This window comes from Entamoeba dispar, genomic scaffold (assembly GCF_000209125.1).
Source record: "Entamoeba dispar SAW760 scf_1105229461961 genomic scaffold, whole genome shotgun sequence".
NCBI lineage: Eukaryota > Evosea > Mastigamoebida > Endamoebidae > Entamoeba > Entamoeba dispar.
The window spans coordinates 1,956-17,633 of NW_001854954.1; the positions used below are offsets into that span (position 1 = coordinate 1,956).

The window sequence follows — 15,678 nt, forward strand, 5'->3', positions numbered from 1 at the left end:
AGGTATTTCAAATCCAGAATTTGATAATAAATGTGAAAGTATAAAAAATCAAACAGTTGTATTCTTTGTAGGATTAAAATCATCAACACATTTATTTGATGCATATAGAGTATATTCAAGAAATAAGAAAACAGCATGTGAACAAACAGAAGCATTATATGAAAATGCAGCTATTAGAATGTTAAAAGCACAAGAAGAATTAGATTATAAACCAGGAATTTATACACAATGGGAATCAGCATATAATATGGAAGATAATATTTGTGGATGTTATATATCAATGGAAGAATTTATTAAATCACCAGATAATACAGTTGAAAAAGAATTTGAAGTAATTATTCCAATAGATGATTTATTACCGTTTGCTGCTATGAAAATGTTTCCTAATGCATTATTTGGAAATTTAACACTTGAAGTTAAAATGGCAATTCAACAAAATTTTGTTATTTGTCAATGTAAACAAGAAACAATATTAAATAAAATTTCACATATTTCATCATCTTCATATAGTGGATCAGATGAAATAAAAGATAATATAACAGAAGTAATTAAAAGTGATATATATAATATAATTAAAACAAATGGAGAATATCATGCATTTACACAAATAGGTGATTCATTTAATGTTCATTCATTTACTGGTGCATTACGTGAATCACAAAATATTATTGTTGGAAAAGATACAACAGTAAGTTTTATGATAACAGATGGAAGTTTAAAATATTGTAGAACAAATATTAATGGATTTAATATTAAAGATAGTATATTAAATGAATTAATAACAAAATATTCATCAAAAGAATTAATTATTCCTTCTCAATATGTTGATTATCAAGCATTTTCACAAAAACCAATGACTAATGGTTTAAAATGTAATACTACTTATGCTATGACAAATGTAAGTTCTTTAATGTTTTTATTCCCTAGAACAACTAATGAAGTAACATGTAGTAGAAATCCTTTATTAGCATCTTTACAATTACAAATTGATAATAAACCTTATCCTGATAAACCATTTTCATCTATAGAAAAATCACATACTATTTATAATATTACTAATGCTGGTTTAGATAATTTATTCTCTCCTTCAAAAGAATTTGCTTATTCATTAGAATATAATGAAATAGATACTAATTCAATTATAGGAAAAGCAGGAAATGGAAAATATATTCCACCACTTAAAGATAATACATCATATTGTTTCTTATGTAGTACTGAAAGATTAAGTGGTTATGGTACATTTTGTGATGGAATTACTAAAGATAATGCTCATGTAACACTTTCTGGAACTTTATTAATTCCTAATAATGAACATCCTTATATCACTAATCCTTTAACTAAAGAATCAAATGATAGATGTCCAATTATGCTTGTGTGTCAAGATTGTTTCTGGAGATGTACATTACAAGGTGGTTGTGAATATATTTGTAATAACAAATATTTTGTTAAAGAAAAAACAGGAACAGATTAAATTAAAATTAATTCATTTATTTATTAATTTTTGTTATAACAACTTTCATAACATTCATTAACTTGTTTAATATAATCAAAATTTATTTCTGAAATAATTCCTCTATTTCTTTCTATAATTCTTTTCTTTTGTAAATCAAAATCACATCTTAAAAAAATAACATGTACATAATGATCAAATTTTATTACATCACTTCCACTCAAACTAGATAAAATAGCTAATGCAACACCTTCTGGAGTTAAATAATTAGTTGAAACATCACAATAAAAATAATATTCTTCATTATATTTTATTTCATATTCTTTTTCTATTTTACTTATTTCTTCATTAATTTCTTCTTTTTCTTTTTCTGTTAATGTTTTATCTATTTCACAAAATACTTTTAATGCTTCACGAGGATGACGTTCAAAAATTAGTAATTTTTTATTTTTATTGTTTTCCAATTGTTCTTTATAACATTGAATAATAAACTTTTGTAATGTATAATTTCTTATTGTTCCATTCGTTACTCCATTAAGTAACTTTTTTCCTTCTATTGGTGAATAATCAATATATTCTTTTATTCTTCCAACACTTTCTGTTTCAAAATATTTCATAAATGCATCAATAGTTGATGTTTTTCCAACTCCAATAGATCCAGTAAAAATAAGCATACCACGTTTGTGCATGATTATAAAAATGAAAGTGAAAATTATAAGATGAAATTTGATTAAATAAAAAGATCATTTATAATTATACTGTAAGTTTTGGTAATGATGGTAATATATATTCTGTTTCATCAATTGTTTCTTCTCTTTCTTGTACTAAATCTGAAACTTTAATTTTATCAAATGTTTTAATTTTATTATAACTTCCATCTAAATTAATATGACATAAACTTATTTCATATTCATTTGATTTTGTTTGATTAAATACATAATATATTTCTGCTACATAATAATTTTTATTACTATATGTATAAACATATTCATCACTTGAATTTGAGTTACAACAATATTTCATTATTGCTGAACAATCAATTGATTTTCTTCCAAATGAAATAAATAAATTATTTTGTTTGAGATTATAAGTTTTATCATCATAATAAAAATGATGATTAAAATTTGTGAAAGGAACAACAGATTCAAATTTTACTTCTTCATTTCCATAATTAATTATTTGTTTTACAATAATACCATTAATAACTTTATTATTTTCTGTTATTCCTTTAGGAATATTATTAATTTTATCATTAATATAAGATTTTAAACCATTCATTTTTATTATTGTTTCTTCATTAAAATAAAGTGGTGAATATAATGTTTCATTAACAAGAGAAGATAAAGATATTAATTGAGATGTTAAATTATTAATTTCATTCATATTTGTTGTATTTAATGTTGATAATTGTGATACATCATCTCTAATATCATCAATATATATATTTGTTTCTTTCATTTTCTCTTTTATTTCATCAATTTCATTATTTGATAGAATATCTTTAACATTAATTGTTGTCATTCCATCTGATGATTTAATTGTATCAAGATAAATTGTATTATTGTTAAAATATCTTGTTGTTAAAATATTATTTTTATTTAAATATTTTGAACCAATTGCTTCCATTTAATAATGTAAATTAAGTTCTAAGATAAAATATTCATCCCAAATTCCAAGTGGCATAATAATATTTCCTTTATAATCTTTAAACCATATTTCTATTGAAGTTATATTTTTATTAATATTAAAATGTTTTGGTGTCATATTCCCATATGTTGAAAAACATATCATTTGATCATTTTCAGGTGAATCATAATTAAATGAACCATGACAACTAACACCAATATCTAATTGACCATTCAAATTAAAATAAACAAAATTCAATACTTCTATTGTTTTAGGATAATTTTCAGAAGTAATAAATTCCCATGGTAAATTCACTTTCCATTTCCCTGTTGTTATATTTGGAGATGTATTTTCTCTTGTGATTGTTAAATATCTTTGATAATATAAACGAGTCATATAGATCTGATTATTATTAGATGAACAACTTTACACGAAAGACAACAAAACCCGATCAAAAACCCAATCAAAAACCCATTCGAAAACCTTCATCACAAAAACATCGAGAAGAAGAAGATGATGATAATGACACTGAAGAGATTCACATGGATAATGAATCATTTGATGATTTTGTTCCTGGAAGTCCAATTTATTCTTCTCGTATATCACTAACTCCAACTGTAAATAATGCAACAAAAATAAGAAATTATCTCAAGTTATTTATGAAAGATTCTACAAATTTATATAATGCTCCAAAATATAATAACCTGATTTATGTACGTATCCCAAATTCAGTAACTGATTATAAACATGGTAACATGTTTGATAAAATTAAAACAGAAATAATATCATGTTTCGAGAAGGTTAATAAGACTGATGACAATGATAACGGTGATAAAAAACTAAATGATTTAATGAAAGTTCTTGAAAAATATAAAACTATTAAATCTGCAATTGGATCAAATATTATTAATATATATAATTCAATTAAAAATTCATTATTTGATTTCATCAAAAAATCATTTGATGGAGATGGATTATTTTATTTAGCTGATTCGAATGAAGAGCTTAATACTAATATTATTATGGTGTCAAACATTATTATTACACTTCAAAAAAGAATTATTATTAGAGAAGGTAAATCAGCTGCATTTGATGTTGATAAATTTTATGGTAATCCAGGAAAAAAAGTTCAAAAAACATATACAGTTGGATTAAAAGATTCAATTGATGATTTTAGTGCACTTGGAAAGACAAGAAGAGATAAAAAAACTAATTCATCAATCGTTAAATCACCAAATGCATTCAATCTTCATTCATTTATTTTATTAAATATATCATTAAATGATTTAAAAAATTATAGATTCTTTGAAGGTAAAAATAATGCTGTAGCAATTGCTCATATGATTAATGCAAAAGTTATTCCTAATTGTATTGGAAATATTTGGGTATATGTTAGAGATTGGCCAGAAGAGAAAGGAAGATCTGGTAAATTTAATATTGGAAAACAAAATATTACATGGACTGGTGGAAAATATCATCCAGATCCGTTAAAAGATGATACAACAAAATATTTAATAATTAATATTTAATTCATTTATTTTTTAATAACACTTATATCTCCTGTTAAATTATCTATTTTTAATAATTGATCTTTATTCATTCCTAAATATAAATAATATCCAACAGTTCCACTTGTATTTGCTGCTGTTTGTCTAAATATATAATTAAAATTTTCTTTAGAATATCCTTTAAATATAATAATTGTTGCTACTTGTGTTTTAAATGAGGCATTTAAACTTTTCCATATGTGCATATTTACAATAATAGTTGTTTTTAAATGTCTTAATCTTGTAATAATTTCTCCCCATGATTTATCTTCTTTCATTAGTGAAAATGATGCATCTTCTAATATAATTAATAAATGTTTTTCTTGTGGTTGTTTATAATATTGTATTAATGCTGGCATAAATTTTTCATAATTCATTCCATAAATTGGTGTTTTAATTAAATCTTTTAATTCTTTAAATGTTTCATCTTCTCCTGCACTTTGTGATACATAAATAACTGCTCCATATAAATGTTCTATTTTATTCATTTTTATTAATTCTTTCATTATAAATGTTGTTTTTCCTGTTCCTTGTTTACCTAATATAATATTTAAACTATTATAATAAAAGAATATTTGATGATGAACTTGTTGTATTTTATTTCCTTCTTTAATTTTAGATAATCTATTATTCACTATTTCATCTATTTTATCTATTCCTATTTCATCTACTTCACTCTCATCTTCTATATCACTACTATCTTGTGTATTTATATCAAAATAATTCATTCTAAAATTATTTAGTTCAAAAAATTATTTAATTAATTTATTGCCAATGAATATCATAAAGAAGATTAACTCTCTCATTTAAAACACCATTCCGAAGTTCTTCATTCATTCTATTTTCATTAATCAATAACAATCGGATTCTTTCTAGTTCTTTTCTTAATCGTTTATTTTCTTCAATAATATCCATCATAACATCAATTGGATCATCATTCATCTGTCTTTTAATAAATTGATTCATCTTCTCTTTATTATTTGTTTTATTCTTCTTTGCTTTTGTTTCTTCTTTAGGTGTTTCCGTTATGTCTGGACATGGTGGAAGTTCTGGTGCACCTGAAAATGAACACATTTGCGTACTGTTGGTATCACTAACAATTGACATTTCTATTATTTCTAAGATGATCCATTTTGTTTATATATTATCTAAAATTCTTCTCTTTCTTCTATTTATATTCTAATTTCTTATTTATCAATATGAATAGGTATAAAAATCATATGTATTGATATATTTCATCATATCTATTTTTGTTTCGTCATCATGAATTATAAACTCTCTTAAACTCAATAAAACATAAATATTTCAATGGAAGATATTAAAATAAGTACATGTTTAACTATTGTCATATATTTAATATTTATTATACCTAGATTTTGTATAATGACTTTTGATATTTTTATTCTATTCTTTATACTATCTATAGAAGATCCTCTTGCTCCTTTATTAATTTTGACTTTTTATCTTATTATCCTATCAGTTATTATATTACCCCATTTGAACTTATAAAGTGACAAAAACTCAATTGAATTAACTATTTATTCGTTTATAATCTCATTTTTTTTATTCAATCATGTCTTCTGTAAGAGAATTACTAATGGCTACTGCCTGTATTGATCTTGACCCAGCCAATCTCCAAGTTGGTTGTTCTCTTTTATCTCAGCTTGTTCTCCTTCTTCCATCAATCACCAATGAGAACGAAAAACGAATATTAAAAGGGGTTTATTGGAAACTCATATGGCAAATTAACACATTAACCGGATGGAATAAAAACACTAATTAATTATATTATTTAAATGTTTTATCTTTAACATAATTTTATTAAGAAGGATCAATTAATTTACTTCTTTAGACATCTTTGGTTTCTTGGACTCTTCTCTCAATAATTCTAATCTCTGTCTTTTTACTCTTTCTAAAGCTCTTTCTTCATAAGCATTAAATATCTCTACATAGTTATGTCTTATTTGTTCAGTTATATCGTTTAATCTGACTATTAACTCTGCTTCTAGCTCCATCAATAATTCGTATTTATCTGACTCTGGCGGAATTCTGTGTTCTTTCTTGAAGCACTCGATGTAATCATCACAGAGGTCCTTTACTTCTTCTAAATCATTGAAATATTCAGTTAATTTATCTACTTCGACGTTCTCAAATCTTTGTTCGGTTGCCTTATCTTCAGCTGGTATTGACATTTTATATTAGTACCTTCTTTTTTGCTCGTTTAAATTCTTAGATGAAACAGTCAAAACAGACAATTTCTATTTTTAATATTTTATATTTTTATTATACTTATAGTTTGACAGACAATTTTATTACCTCATATAGATAGATAATTTGTTATTTAAACGTGCTCAATTTTGTTATTAGCATTCAATGAGTACAAGACCATTTAGACCATTCTTATCTAGTGTGACAAGTGAATTATCACGTCAGTTAAGAGCTCACTTAAACAATGCCACAGATGAAACGGTCAAGATGGTTTTGTATAGTGTGGCTTATTGGTTCCGTGTATGGGACCATGATTATAATTTAAGTCGCTCTAGAAAATTGAATCGTTGGCTAAAATATCTTCTTGAAGATATAGAGTCTAACATTTTAGATTCTAAACCACTTCTCGTGCCACTCAATTATATTTATCGTGGTACTTATATCAAGGACATAAACCATTTTAATTGAATGCTTCTTTCTCTTTACGTTTAAATAACAAATTATTTTTTTATTTTTTTAAAAAAAATTAACAAACAACAAAAGACGAGAAACATTTTCTAAAAATAAAAAAATAATTAAATTAGAGTAACTCAGTCTTTCTTCTAACTGGTTTTGTTTCTTTTTCTTTCTTTTTCTCGTTCTTTTCCCTTTCTTCTCTAAGCTTTGAGATAATTAATCTATTATCTTTTTTAAATCTTTTTATCTTTTCAAAAATCAAATCAATAATATCTATGTGTTTTACAATAACACAATTAAACACTTCTAATGGTATATCACCGAATGTCATTTCAATCCCTTTAGTTAAAACATTACACTCTCCACTAATATCATTAATATCCTCTAGTAAAGTAATAAAATCGGTAATAACCAATGGTCGATCCTCTAAAACAGTTTCGTCAGAACTATTAAAGATATCATTTCTTTTATTAACTGTTCCGTACATTGTATAATGTAATGACGGTATCCAGATGGTGGGGTCATTAAATAGTATTATAGTTTCATTATTAGATTATCGTTATAATTTTGAGATTATAGAATCAATATTAAAAATTTTACTATTAAAAAAATAATCCAGAATTACAAACAATGTAAAACGGGAAAATGATTTTACAAAAGATGAAACAATGAAAATACAAAAAGTGTAATACTTCAAAATACGAAAAGAATACCTCAAAAGAATGTACCCAGATGTCAAAAAAAGATGAATTCCATATTCTAAATATAAATAAAAATATTGTTATATAAAACATAATCTATTTATATATAAAAGTGTTATATAAAACATAAAACATAGAAATGTTATATATCCCAAAAGGACCAAAATTTCCCACTACGTACTACATGATGCTATCACACTATCGTCAAATTGTACCATAAAAAAATTATTATAAAAAGAAAAAAATAAAATAAATTCTAATTTAAGAAAATTAAAAAAATTAAAATAAAATAAAAAATTAATTATATTATATTAAATTAAATAAAAATTAATAAAATAAGAAACAGTAAATCTTAATTTATCTATTTCATTTTACTCAGATGAGATTATATCCTTCATTTTCTATTGATTAATTTGTTCATGAAGTACTTCTCTATATTCACTTCCATAATATCAATAGTATTTTATTATATCTTTTATGTTGATATAATTATATCTTTTATCATTATTTCATATTAAATTATTACCTTGTTCTTTTATCATTCTTAATGATTATATATTGATTAATCAATTTATTACTACTGGAATTACTTTTACTCCTTTTAGTTTGTTAATTTATCTTATTTTTATAGAGTTCTATTCATTTCAAGTTTGTTAGTAAATGCCAAATTACTTTTTATCAGACTATTGTTATATCAATTATTATTCATATTTGTTTTATTTTATATTCTATATTAAATATCTAGTCTTTTATGAAATATTCAATTTTATTAATTATTTTTTTTTGATTCAATACAATGAACACTTCATTATTTTCAATTCTTATTTTGATTCTACTTATTTCATTTTGATTAAATATTATTTTCATTTTATTCTATTTTATTTTATTCTTCATTTCTTCATCATTCATTATATTTATTTTATATTTTAATTTATCACATTCAATTCATTTATTAAATCATGTTTATTAATTTATACATTATAATTTAATAATATATGTTTAATTGATGATATTTTATCATTATAAATACTATATCACTTTAAATTATTAATTTATGTAATTAATACTTTCTTAATTAATCAAATGTACTATTTTCTTACATTAATTTTAATTAATTATAATCATTTCATTTTATATTAATATTCATCCATATTCTACTTGTTAATTTCATATCATTCATTTAATTTTCAAATTATTTTATTAAATGAATATTTGTATTATTTAATTTTAATTTATTAATATATATTTCATTAAATTTATTATTTAAATATTTTATTATTTTATATGAGTTATTCTTATTTTATATAATTTGTTATATTTCATTAAATTCATTTTTATTAATTCTTTTACCTTATGTTTTATAAAATCTCTTCTAAATTCATTTCTTATTCATTTTTATCATTTCTCTTATTTCATTATTTCCATTCATAATACATAATAGTTCTTATTAATTTTAATTTATATTCATCTCTTAATAACATTAATCAATCTCCTAATTTACCTTTATTATTATATAATCTTTACTTAATGAATTTAATATTTGTTTTTGTATCTTCTTTATAATATAAAGATCAATTTTATCTAATTTAGTGATTGACTAATGAATCACAGATACAATATATCTGAAAATATTAATATAATTCTATTGATAATTTTTATTATTTTCATTCATTTTTTTTGAATATTTATTTTGTCCATTATATCATTTTCTATTTTATTAATATATTTTACATCATCATTCTTCTCATATTAAAATACACAATGATATTTGTAGGACTTGGAGTCATCTACAATTATTATTTTAATCATGTTATCGATAATTATAATATTTTATTTTCTATTATTACACATTCTTAATATTTACTTCAATATCATTTAATTGCATTAATGATAAATTGATTGTTTATTTTAATTACTTTCTTCGAATCATATATGATTTTTAAATTAACTATGTATAGAGTTTGAAATAATTTGATTGAATTAATGTCAATATCATTTAATTATTTGATATGATATTTTGATTAATAATAAATAACAATAAAGAGAAAAATAATGTAATCACACATTTTAATTTAACATACTTTAATATATTATTATATGTATATCCTATCTTAACTTACCATCTATTGCACATACATTCGATTAAATGGAATATGGCATTATTAATATTAAAATATTTTAATGAATATATTATTTATTGATGATTCATACAATCAGATACTTTCTTTATGTTATAGAATACCTCATTGAATCTTTTTAGATTCAATTTCTTCTATTCATAGATAACTTTTAATAATTTATTCTTTTGATGCTAACTACATCTCTTTACATCCTATTTGAATTTTATTTATTTTGTATTCAACATCATTTATTTGTAATTGATGTATGATTTTAATTTTAATGAATGAAGTTAATACATTTTCATTATTATATTAAAACATTATATTTAATATTTCTCTGGTGATTTAGAATTACGCCCTTGTAAATCAGTGTTGTTTTTCTAAATACCATCTGGATATAATCACTGTAATCTAACAATATTTGAATATATTTAATAATTTATCTCTCTACTCAGTTAGATACTTCCAATAATATCCTTGTATTTAATCATTATGTAGTTTTCATTGAGAGATTGTTTTCAATAAATATTCTATTTCATCATTTATTATTTTAACTCTTCTCTTATTACTCTTCTTTTCTCTTTCTTCTATACTTCTTCTATTATATTTATTATTATTATTTATTTCATATATCAATTTCAATAATTTAATTGTATCATCATCACTAGGATATTCCATATTTTCATTTCTTTTTTTAATTTAATCTTCTTCTCATTTCTTATCTTAATTTTTTTAATACTCTTTTTCTTTCTTATTTTTAATATTATTCTTATTATTATTGATTAAATATTTTATTTGTTTAATTTCTTATTTTATTATTAATACATTCATCTTTATATTATTTATTTCCATTTATTCATTTAATTCTGATAAAGTTCTTGTTAATTAATAATTTGTCTAATTGAACTTCTTTTTAGATAATTAATTTCATCATTTCAATATCATATATTTATTTTATTGATAATTAGAAATATAATATGTTATTTTATATATTTCTTTTTTGATATCTTCTATATTTTCACTTTCACACTTCCATTCTTTATTTATATATTTTATTATTTTATTACATATTTTTTATTGAAATAATAATTAATATATGTTATTATATATATTTCTTTTTTATTTTCTTTTATTATGTCTTTTTATTATCTATTTTATCTTTCATATTGTTTATTATTACTTATTTTAATTTATTGAATATATTTATAATTATTTATTATATTTATTGTTATTTATATTATCTTTTTCTTATTTCTTTTATTATTTCATCTTTTAATCATCTCTCTATATTCTTCTTTATTTATCTTATTCCTCTTTCTTCTATTACTTTTTAATTCTTTAATTTCTAATTTATATTTTAATATTTATTATATTTAATCATATCAATATTAACTTTTTATCTTCTTTATTCTATTTTTGATGTTTTATTTTTCTTTATTATTTCTTCTATATTAAATCTTATTTTGTTCTCTCTAAATCTTCTAATTTCATTCTTAGTAATTCTTCTCTCATAAATCTGATTAACATTTTATATTTGTTTCACTTTCTTCTTGGATTCTTTTTTGATAGATTACATCTCTTTCTTTTCTTCAATAATTACTCCACTTGACCTATTCCTTTTCTTTAGTGCTTCTATTTTTATCAGAGATATTGTTTTCTTCTTCAATTTGATAAAAATTTACTTGTTGTATGTATTCTTCATAATGACGTTTTCTATTTCTTTTTCTTCTGATATCTCTATCTTTGATTTTTCTTTTATTGTTTCCATCTTATCATTCTCTTCTATCTGTTTCTCAATTTATCTTCTAATTCCTTGCTTTTTCTTCTTTCCATTTCTTTGTCTTTCTTTTTAATTTCTTTTTGTTCTTTAATCTTTGTTATTTCTTCTTGTTGTGTTTGATTTTATCTTTTGTTTTATTGTTTTCTTCTTCTTGTTTATTTCTTTTACTTCTTTCTTTAATCTATTAGTTTCTTCTTCCTTTTCTTTTATTTCTCTAAATTCTCTTTCAATGTTCGTCTTTGTTCTTCTTTCTGACAGACTACAATCTAATGTTTACTATTCATTCTTTATATTTCTTTATCTTCTTTTCTTCTCTCTTTTCATTATTTCTTCTTTCTTTTGTTTTTGTTTTTGTATTTCTCTATTTCTTCTATTTTTCTTTCATTTTCTTTTATTTCTCTTTCATGTTCTATTTGATTTTATTCTTTCCCTTTTTCATATCTTTTTATTATTTATTTCTTCTCTTCTTCTATATCTTTTTCTTGTTCTTGTATTGTTTCTTCTTTTCTTCAATTTTTATGGATATTTCTTCTTGTTCTTCTTCTTTATTAATTAGTTTCTCTTTCACTATCTTTTTTATCTTTTCAAATCTCTTCATCATTTTTGTATTATTTTCTTATTTTCTTTTGTCTTTCATTGTCTTTTCTTGTAATATCTTTTACATTATTTATTCTCAGAATAATATTGATTAAACATTTTACTTGACTTATGGTATTTGTGTTATAATAATTACTTTTCTTTTTATTAGAACTGTGATTATTTGAAATGTACTATTGTATTTATAAATATGATAATTAATATTAAAGTAATTATGCTTTTATTTTGTTGATAATGATTATATTTATATCCTTGATAATATCTTCTAAATCTATTTGTTGGTGCATATTATTTATATTTAATTTTCATGAGATTCTTGTGCTATAGAAATAGATCTTATAAATATAAAAGAAGAATAAATAAAATACAAAAAAAGAAATAAATAAAAGAACAAAAGACAAACAAAATATAATAAATTTGAATACATTTGAATAATTATAATTTTTGAAAGAAAAGAAATAAATAATGAATAAACGATATAAAGAAAGATATAAAAGATAAGAAATATCATAAAATTGAAAAAAAGAAAGAAATCATAATAAAAATAATAAAGAGTAAATAATAAATAAAAGAATAAAATATACAGAAAGGATAATAAGAACAAGAATAATTTTAAGAATAAATTATTAGAAATTAAAATAAATAAATAAAATAAAGAAAAGTATGATAGTTATAATAATAATAAAAAATAAGAAGGCCCCGTAGCACAGTCGGTAGTGCATCGTACTTATAGGAAAGAGAAATGCGAGGGTCGCGGGTTCGATCAATTCCCCGCCGGGACCATTTTTCTTTTTTTTTATTTTATTAATTAATATTAATAAGTATAAAATATAATCTAAAAATTGTTTATCATATCAAATCAAAATATAATAATTATAATTATATATAGATTAATTAATTTAAAAATTATTATGAACTAATTAATGATAAAAGAAGTTATAATTATAAAATTAATCATTATAGATAAATAAATTAATTAATATATTTTTTAATATTATACTTCATCTTATTGTTATAAATTGATAGCATCAGTAATAATTAAAATTATATAATTTAATATAATAAAATATTGATATATAAAACAAATGATACTATATAATTACAAATAATACTATTATTTCTTATTTATTATTAACATTTCAAAATAAAATATTTATTTAATTATTATTTATATTAAATATTTTCAATTAACTATATTAATTATTTTTGATTATCTAAAATTAATACTTTCAATTAATCATACAATTTTATAACTACTTTTAATCTTCATTTAATATAATTATATTTCTCTTTTTTATCTTAATATTTATATATTATTATTACTTTTTAATAAACATTCAATTCATAAATATAAATCATAATTTAATTTTAGATAATAATTTAATATTTCATAAACAATATTAATATACTTTTTCTAAATTATTTGATGATAATATATAATAAAAATAAATACTTTTTCTAATGAAATAAAATTAAATTATTTAATTTTAAATTCAATACAAATATATTAATAATATTAATATTTAGAAAATTATAAAAATACATATAATATTTTATAAAGAAAATTAAAATATATAATAAAAATATAATACAAAATTTATTATTGATTAACTTATTATATTTAAAATTAATTATTCTTAAATTTTATATTTTCTAAATTCTCTTATTTATTCAATTCAAAAAGTGTCAAAATGAATAATATATTAAATATTATTATATAAAATAAAATTATTAAATAACAATACAATAATAAATAAATAAATAAATTTCAATAAATCATTCATTGTATATAATTGATTATTAAATAAAAAAGAGAATATTTTGATATATCTAAAAATCAATAAAAATAAATCAAAATCTATCAAAAATAAATATATAATATTTTAAATAAAATAAACAATAAAAAGATAATTTTATAAATTATTTTTAATATTACAATGAAAAAAATTAAATTATTAAATAAATTTAATTAATACTTCTAAAATATTTAATATTTAATTCTTATTCTATTTTTTATTCATTAATTTAATATTATATAAATGATATACTTTTACTAAATTTATTATATAATTAATTTTGTTAATAAATTTAATATTATTTAATATTTTCAATTAATAATAAAATTCTTTATTATTATATTTAAATAAATTTAAATTTATTATATTTATAATATTATTAATAAATTATTTAATATAATAATCATATAAATTATATAATTAATGTTTATTAACAATCAATTTATATATGAATTATTAAATTATATTTATTAGATTAATATAATAGTATTAAATGATTAATATTCTTATAAAAAAATGAAAATTTAATAAATTAATAATAATAAATTTAATCAATTAATTAAATTAAATTATAAAATACATTATTAATATGAATACAAATATTTTATAATAACAATTTAATTATTTTTCTTAGTTTATATATTTCATTTAAAATTTTATTTACTTTTATTATTTTTATTTCAATTTTTTATTATTATATTTAACCATTTTTTAATTAATTTATTAAATTATTTTTTTATTAATTTTTACATATTCTCTTTTGCTTGTTTATTTAATCAACTTCTTCAATTGTTGGTCCTTTATTATTATTTTCTTTTTCTGTATTTCTTCTCCTGTAAATTCATTACTTCCTCTTCCTTGATATATTTTTGAATAAATTCTTCCTATTTCTTTTTCCATTTCTTCTTTTTTCTTCTCATATTCTTCTTTACTTCCATTTTGATTATTATCAATCCATCTTAAATTCTTTTCTATTATTTCTTCTGCTTTCTTTTTATCTTCTGAACTTATTTTATCTCCCATTTCTTTAATCGTATTCTTCATTGAATAACACATATTTTCTATTTGATTCTTTGTTTCTATTCGTGCTTTATTCTCATCATCTTCTGCTTTATATTTCTCTGTTTCTCTTATCATTTTATCAATCTCTTCTTTACTTAATCTTCCTTTATCATTTGTAATAGTAATTTTATTCTTCTTTCCTGTAGTTTTATCTTCTGCTGTTACATTTAATATTCCATTTGCATCAATATCAAATGTAACTTCTATCAGGAACCAAAACAGGCAAAGAAATAATGCATCTAAATAAAAAAACTCCAAAAGAAAAAGGAGTAAAATATTTTGCATCATAAAACAATATTAATTATTTTTGTATCAATAAATAAACGCTTTTTATT

At 20.2% G+C, this 15,678-nt stretch overlaps 9 protein-coding genes across 9 annotated transcripts, besides 66 other annotated features; 2 read left to right on the forward strand and 7 right to left on the reverse strand.

The window, feature by feature from the left end:
- Nucleotides 1-178: 178 nt before the first annotated feature.
- Nucleotides 179-1,471, forward strand: EDI_114300 (uncharacterized protein; the record flags this gene model as incomplete). The annotated part of the gene is made up of 1 exon (XM_001739079.1): nt 179-1,471. The coding sequence occupies one exon, from the start codon at nt 179-181 to the stop codon at nt 1,469-1,471; it is 1,293 nt and encodes a 430-aa protein (XP_001739131.1).
- Nucleotides 558-578: a sequence feature (AT_rich).
- Nucleotides 1,467-1,503: a sequence feature (AT_rich).
- On the reverse strand, nt 1,495-2,139 carry EDI_114310 (uncharacterized protein; the record flags this gene model as incomplete). Its single annotated transcript, XM_001739080.1, has 1 exon — nt 1,495-2,139. One exon carries the CDS (start codon nt 2,137-2,139, stop codon nt 1,495-1,497), a length of 645 nt encoding a protein of 214 aa, XP_001739132.1.
- Nucleotides 1,747-1,822: a microsatellite.
- Nucleotides 2,140-2,203: 64 nt separating the features above from the next.
- EDI_114320 (uncharacterized protein) lies at nt 2,204-3,076 on the reverse strand (the record flags this gene model as incomplete). Its single annotated transcript, XM_001739081.1, has 1 exon — nt 2,204-3,076. The coding sequence occupies one exon, from the start codon at nt 3,074-3,076 to the stop codon at nt 2,204-2,206; it is 873 nt and encodes a 290-aa protein (XP_001739133.1).
- Nucleotides 2,288-2,384: a microsatellite.
- Nucleotides 2,684-2,720: a sequence feature (AT_rich).
- Nucleotides 3,031-3,059: a sequence feature (AT_rich).
- EDI_114330 (uncharacterized protein) lies at nt 3,077-3,472 on the reverse strand (the record flags this gene model as incomplete). The annotated part of the gene is made up of 1 exon (XM_001739082.1): nt 3,077-3,472. One exon carries the CDS (start codon nt 3,470-3,472, stop codon nt 3,077-3,079), a length of 396 nt encoding a protein of 131 aa, XP_001739134.1.
- Nucleotides 3,178-3,201: a sequence feature (AT_rich).
- Nucleotides 3,473-3,492: 20 nt separating the features above from the next.
- EDI_114340 (uncharacterized protein) lies at nt 3,493-4,605 on the forward strand (the record flags this gene model as incomplete). Its single annotated transcript, XM_001739083.1, has 1 exon — nt 3,493-4,605. The coding sequence occupies one exon, from the start codon at nt 3,493-3,495 to the stop codon at nt 4,603-4,605; it is 1,113 nt and encodes a 370-aa protein (XP_001739135.1).
- Nucleotides 3,975-4,017: a sequence feature (AT_rich).
- Nucleotides 4,332-4,375: a sequence feature (AT_rich).
- Nucleotides 4,581-4,624: a sequence feature (AT_rich).
- On the reverse strand, nt 4,611-5,730 carry EDI_114350 (uncharacterized protein; the record flags this gene model as incomplete). The annotated part of the gene is made up of 2 exons (XM_001739084.1): nt 4,611-5,352; nt 5,483-5,730. The coding sequence occupies 2 exons, from the start codon at nt 5,728-5,730 to the stop codon at nt 4,611-4,613; spliced, it is 990 nt and encodes a 329-aa protein (XP_001739136.1).
- Nucleotides 4,730-4,779: a sequence feature (AT_rich).
- Nucleotides 5,163-5,200: a sequence feature (AT_rich).
- Nucleotides 5,330-5,393: a sequence feature (AT_rich).
- Nucleotides 5,731-5,970: 240 nt separating the features above from the next.
- Nucleotides 5,971-5,991: a sequence feature (AT_rich).
- Nucleotides 5,992-6,399: 408 nt separating this feature from the next.
- Nucleotides 6,400-6,448: a sequence feature (AT_rich).
- A 10-nt stretch (nt 6,449-6,458) lies between these two features.
- EDI_114360 (uncharacterized protein) lies at nt 6,459-6,815 on the reverse strand (the record flags this gene model as incomplete). Its single annotated transcript, XM_001739085.1, has 1 exon — nt 6,459-6,815. The coding sequence occupies one exon, from the start codon at nt 6,813-6,815 to the stop codon at nt 6,459-6,461; it is 357 nt and encodes a 118-aa protein (XP_001739137.1).
- A 67-nt stretch (nt 6,816-6,882) lies between these two features.
- Nucleotides 6,883-6,911: a sequence feature (AT_rich).
- A 407-nt stretch (nt 6,912-7,318) lies between these two features.
- Nucleotides 7,319-7,361: a sequence feature (AT_rich).
- A 28-nt stretch (nt 7,362-7,389) lies between these two features.
- Nucleotides 7,390-7,414: a sequence feature (AT_rich).
- On the reverse strand, nt 7,412-7,774 carry EDI_114370 (uncharacterized protein; the record flags this gene model as incomplete). Its single annotated transcript, XM_001739086.1, has 1 exon — nt 7,412-7,774. One exon carries the CDS (start codon nt 7,772-7,774, stop codon nt 7,412-7,414), a length of 363 nt encoding a protein of 120 aa, XP_001739138.1.
- Nucleotides 7,442-7,489: a microsatellite.
- Nucleotides 7,775-7,870: 96 nt separating the features above from the next.
- Nucleotides 7,871-7,902: a sequence feature (AT_rich).
- Nucleotides 7,903-8,047: 145 nt separating this feature from the next.
- Nucleotides 8,048-8,100: a sequence feature (AT_rich).
- A 104-nt stretch (nt 8,101-8,204) lies between these two features.
- Nucleotides 8,205-8,253: a sequence feature (AT_rich).
- A 2-nt stretch (nt 8,254-8,255) lies between these two features.
- Nucleotides 8,256-8,314: a microsatellite.
- Nucleotides 8,315-8,447: 133 nt separating this feature from the next.
- Nucleotides 8,448-8,513: a sequence feature (AT_rich).
- Nucleotides 8,514-8,684: 171 nt separating this feature from the next.
- Nucleotides 8,685-8,773: a sequence feature (AT_rich).
- A 36-nt stretch (nt 8,774-8,809) lies between these two features.
- Nucleotides 8,810-8,876: a microsatellite.
- A 19-nt stretch (nt 8,877-8,895) lies between these two features.
- Nucleotides 8,896-9,036: a microsatellite.
- Nucleotides 9,028-9,129: a microsatellite.
- Nucleotides 9,095-9,269: a microsatellite.
- Nucleotides 9,164-9,346: a microsatellite.
- Nucleotides 9,258-9,417: a microsatellite.
- A 15-nt stretch (nt 9,418-9,432) lies between these two features.
- Nucleotides 9,433-9,453: a sequence feature (AT_rich).
- A 160-nt stretch (nt 9,454-9,613) lies between these two features.
- Nucleotides 9,614-9,718: a sequence feature (AT_rich).
- Nucleotides 9,719-9,804: 86 nt separating this feature from the next.
- Nucleotides 9,805-9,834: a sequence feature (AT_rich).
- Nucleotides 9,835-10,052: 218 nt separating this feature from the next.
- Nucleotides 10,053-10,087: a sequence feature (AT_rich).
- Nucleotides 10,088-10,146: 59 nt separating this feature from the next.
- Nucleotides 10,147-10,187: a sequence feature (AT_rich).
- Nucleotides 10,188-10,411: 224 nt separating this feature from the next.
- Nucleotides 10,412-10,443: a sequence feature (AT_rich).
- A 264-nt stretch (nt 10,444-10,707) lies between these two features.
- Nucleotides 10,708-10,760: a sequence feature (AT_rich).
- A 25-nt stretch (nt 10,761-10,785) lies between these two features.
- Nucleotides 10,786-10,962: a microsatellite.
- An 89-nt stretch (nt 10,963-11,051) lies between these two features.
- Nucleotides 11,052-11,103: a sequence feature (AT_rich).
- A 43-nt stretch (nt 11,104-11,146) lies between these two features.
- Nucleotides 11,147-11,335: a microsatellite.
- Nucleotides 11,204-11,380: a microsatellite.
- A 15-nt stretch (nt 11,381-11,395) lies between these two features.
- Nucleotides 11,396-11,578: a microsatellite.
- A 339-nt stretch (nt 11,579-11,917) lies between these two features.
- Nucleotides 11,918-12,100: a microsatellite.
- Nucleotides 12,101-12,180: 80 nt separating this feature from the next.
- Nucleotides 12,181-12,291: a microsatellite.
- Nucleotides 12,292-12,295: 4 nt separating this feature from the next.
- Nucleotides 12,296-12,434: a microsatellite.
- Nucleotides 12,346-12,534: a microsatellite.
- Nucleotides 12,535-12,664: 130 nt separating this feature from the next.
- Nucleotides 12,665-12,701: a sequence feature (AT_rich).
- Nucleotides 12,702-12,770: 69 nt separating this feature from the next.
- Nucleotides 12,771-12,791: a sequence feature (AT_rich).
- Nucleotides 12,792-12,823: 32 nt separating this feature from the next.
- Nucleotides 12,824-12,992: a microsatellite.
- Nucleotides 12,933-13,095: a microsatellite.
- Nucleotides 12,995-13,173: a microsatellite.
- A 101-nt stretch (nt 13,174-13,274) lies between these two features.
- Nucleotides 13,275-13,329: a sequence feature (AT_rich).
- Nucleotides 13,330-13,355: 26 nt separating this feature from the next.
- Nucleotides 13,356-13,478: a microsatellite.
- A 41-nt stretch (nt 13,479-13,519) lies between these two features.
- Nucleotides 13,520-13,596: a microsatellite.
- A 1-nt stretch (nt 13,597) lies between these two features.
- Nucleotides 13,598-13,841: a sequence feature (AT_rich).
- A 1-nt stretch (nt 13,842) lies between these two features.
- Nucleotides 13,843-14,138: a sequence feature (AT_rich).
- Nucleotides 14,139-14,179: 41 nt separating this feature from the next.
- Nucleotides 14,180-14,210: a sequence feature (AT_rich).
- Nucleotides 14,211-14,396: a microsatellite.
- Nucleotides 14,397-14,503: a sequence feature (AT_rich).
- A 2-nt stretch (nt 14,504-14,505) lies between these two features.
- Nucleotides 14,506-14,682: a microsatellite.
- Nucleotides 14,617-14,771: a microsatellite.
- Nucleotides 14,660-14,844: a microsatellite.
- Nucleotides 14,845-14,894: a sequence feature (AT_rich).
- Nucleotides 14,895-14,896: 2 nt separating this feature from the next.
- Nucleotides 14,897-15,056: a microsatellite.
- EDI_114390 (heat shock 70 kDa protein, putative) lies at nt 15,050-15,631 on the reverse strand (the record flags this gene model as incomplete). The annotated part of the gene is made up of 1 exon (XM_001739087.1): nt 15,050-15,631. One exon carries the CDS (start codon nt 15,629-15,631, stop codon nt 15,050-15,052), a length of 582 nt encoding a protein of 193 aa, XP_001739139.1.
- Nucleotides 15,160-15,310: a microsatellite.
- Nucleotides 15,632-15,678: the final 47 nt, after the last annotated feature.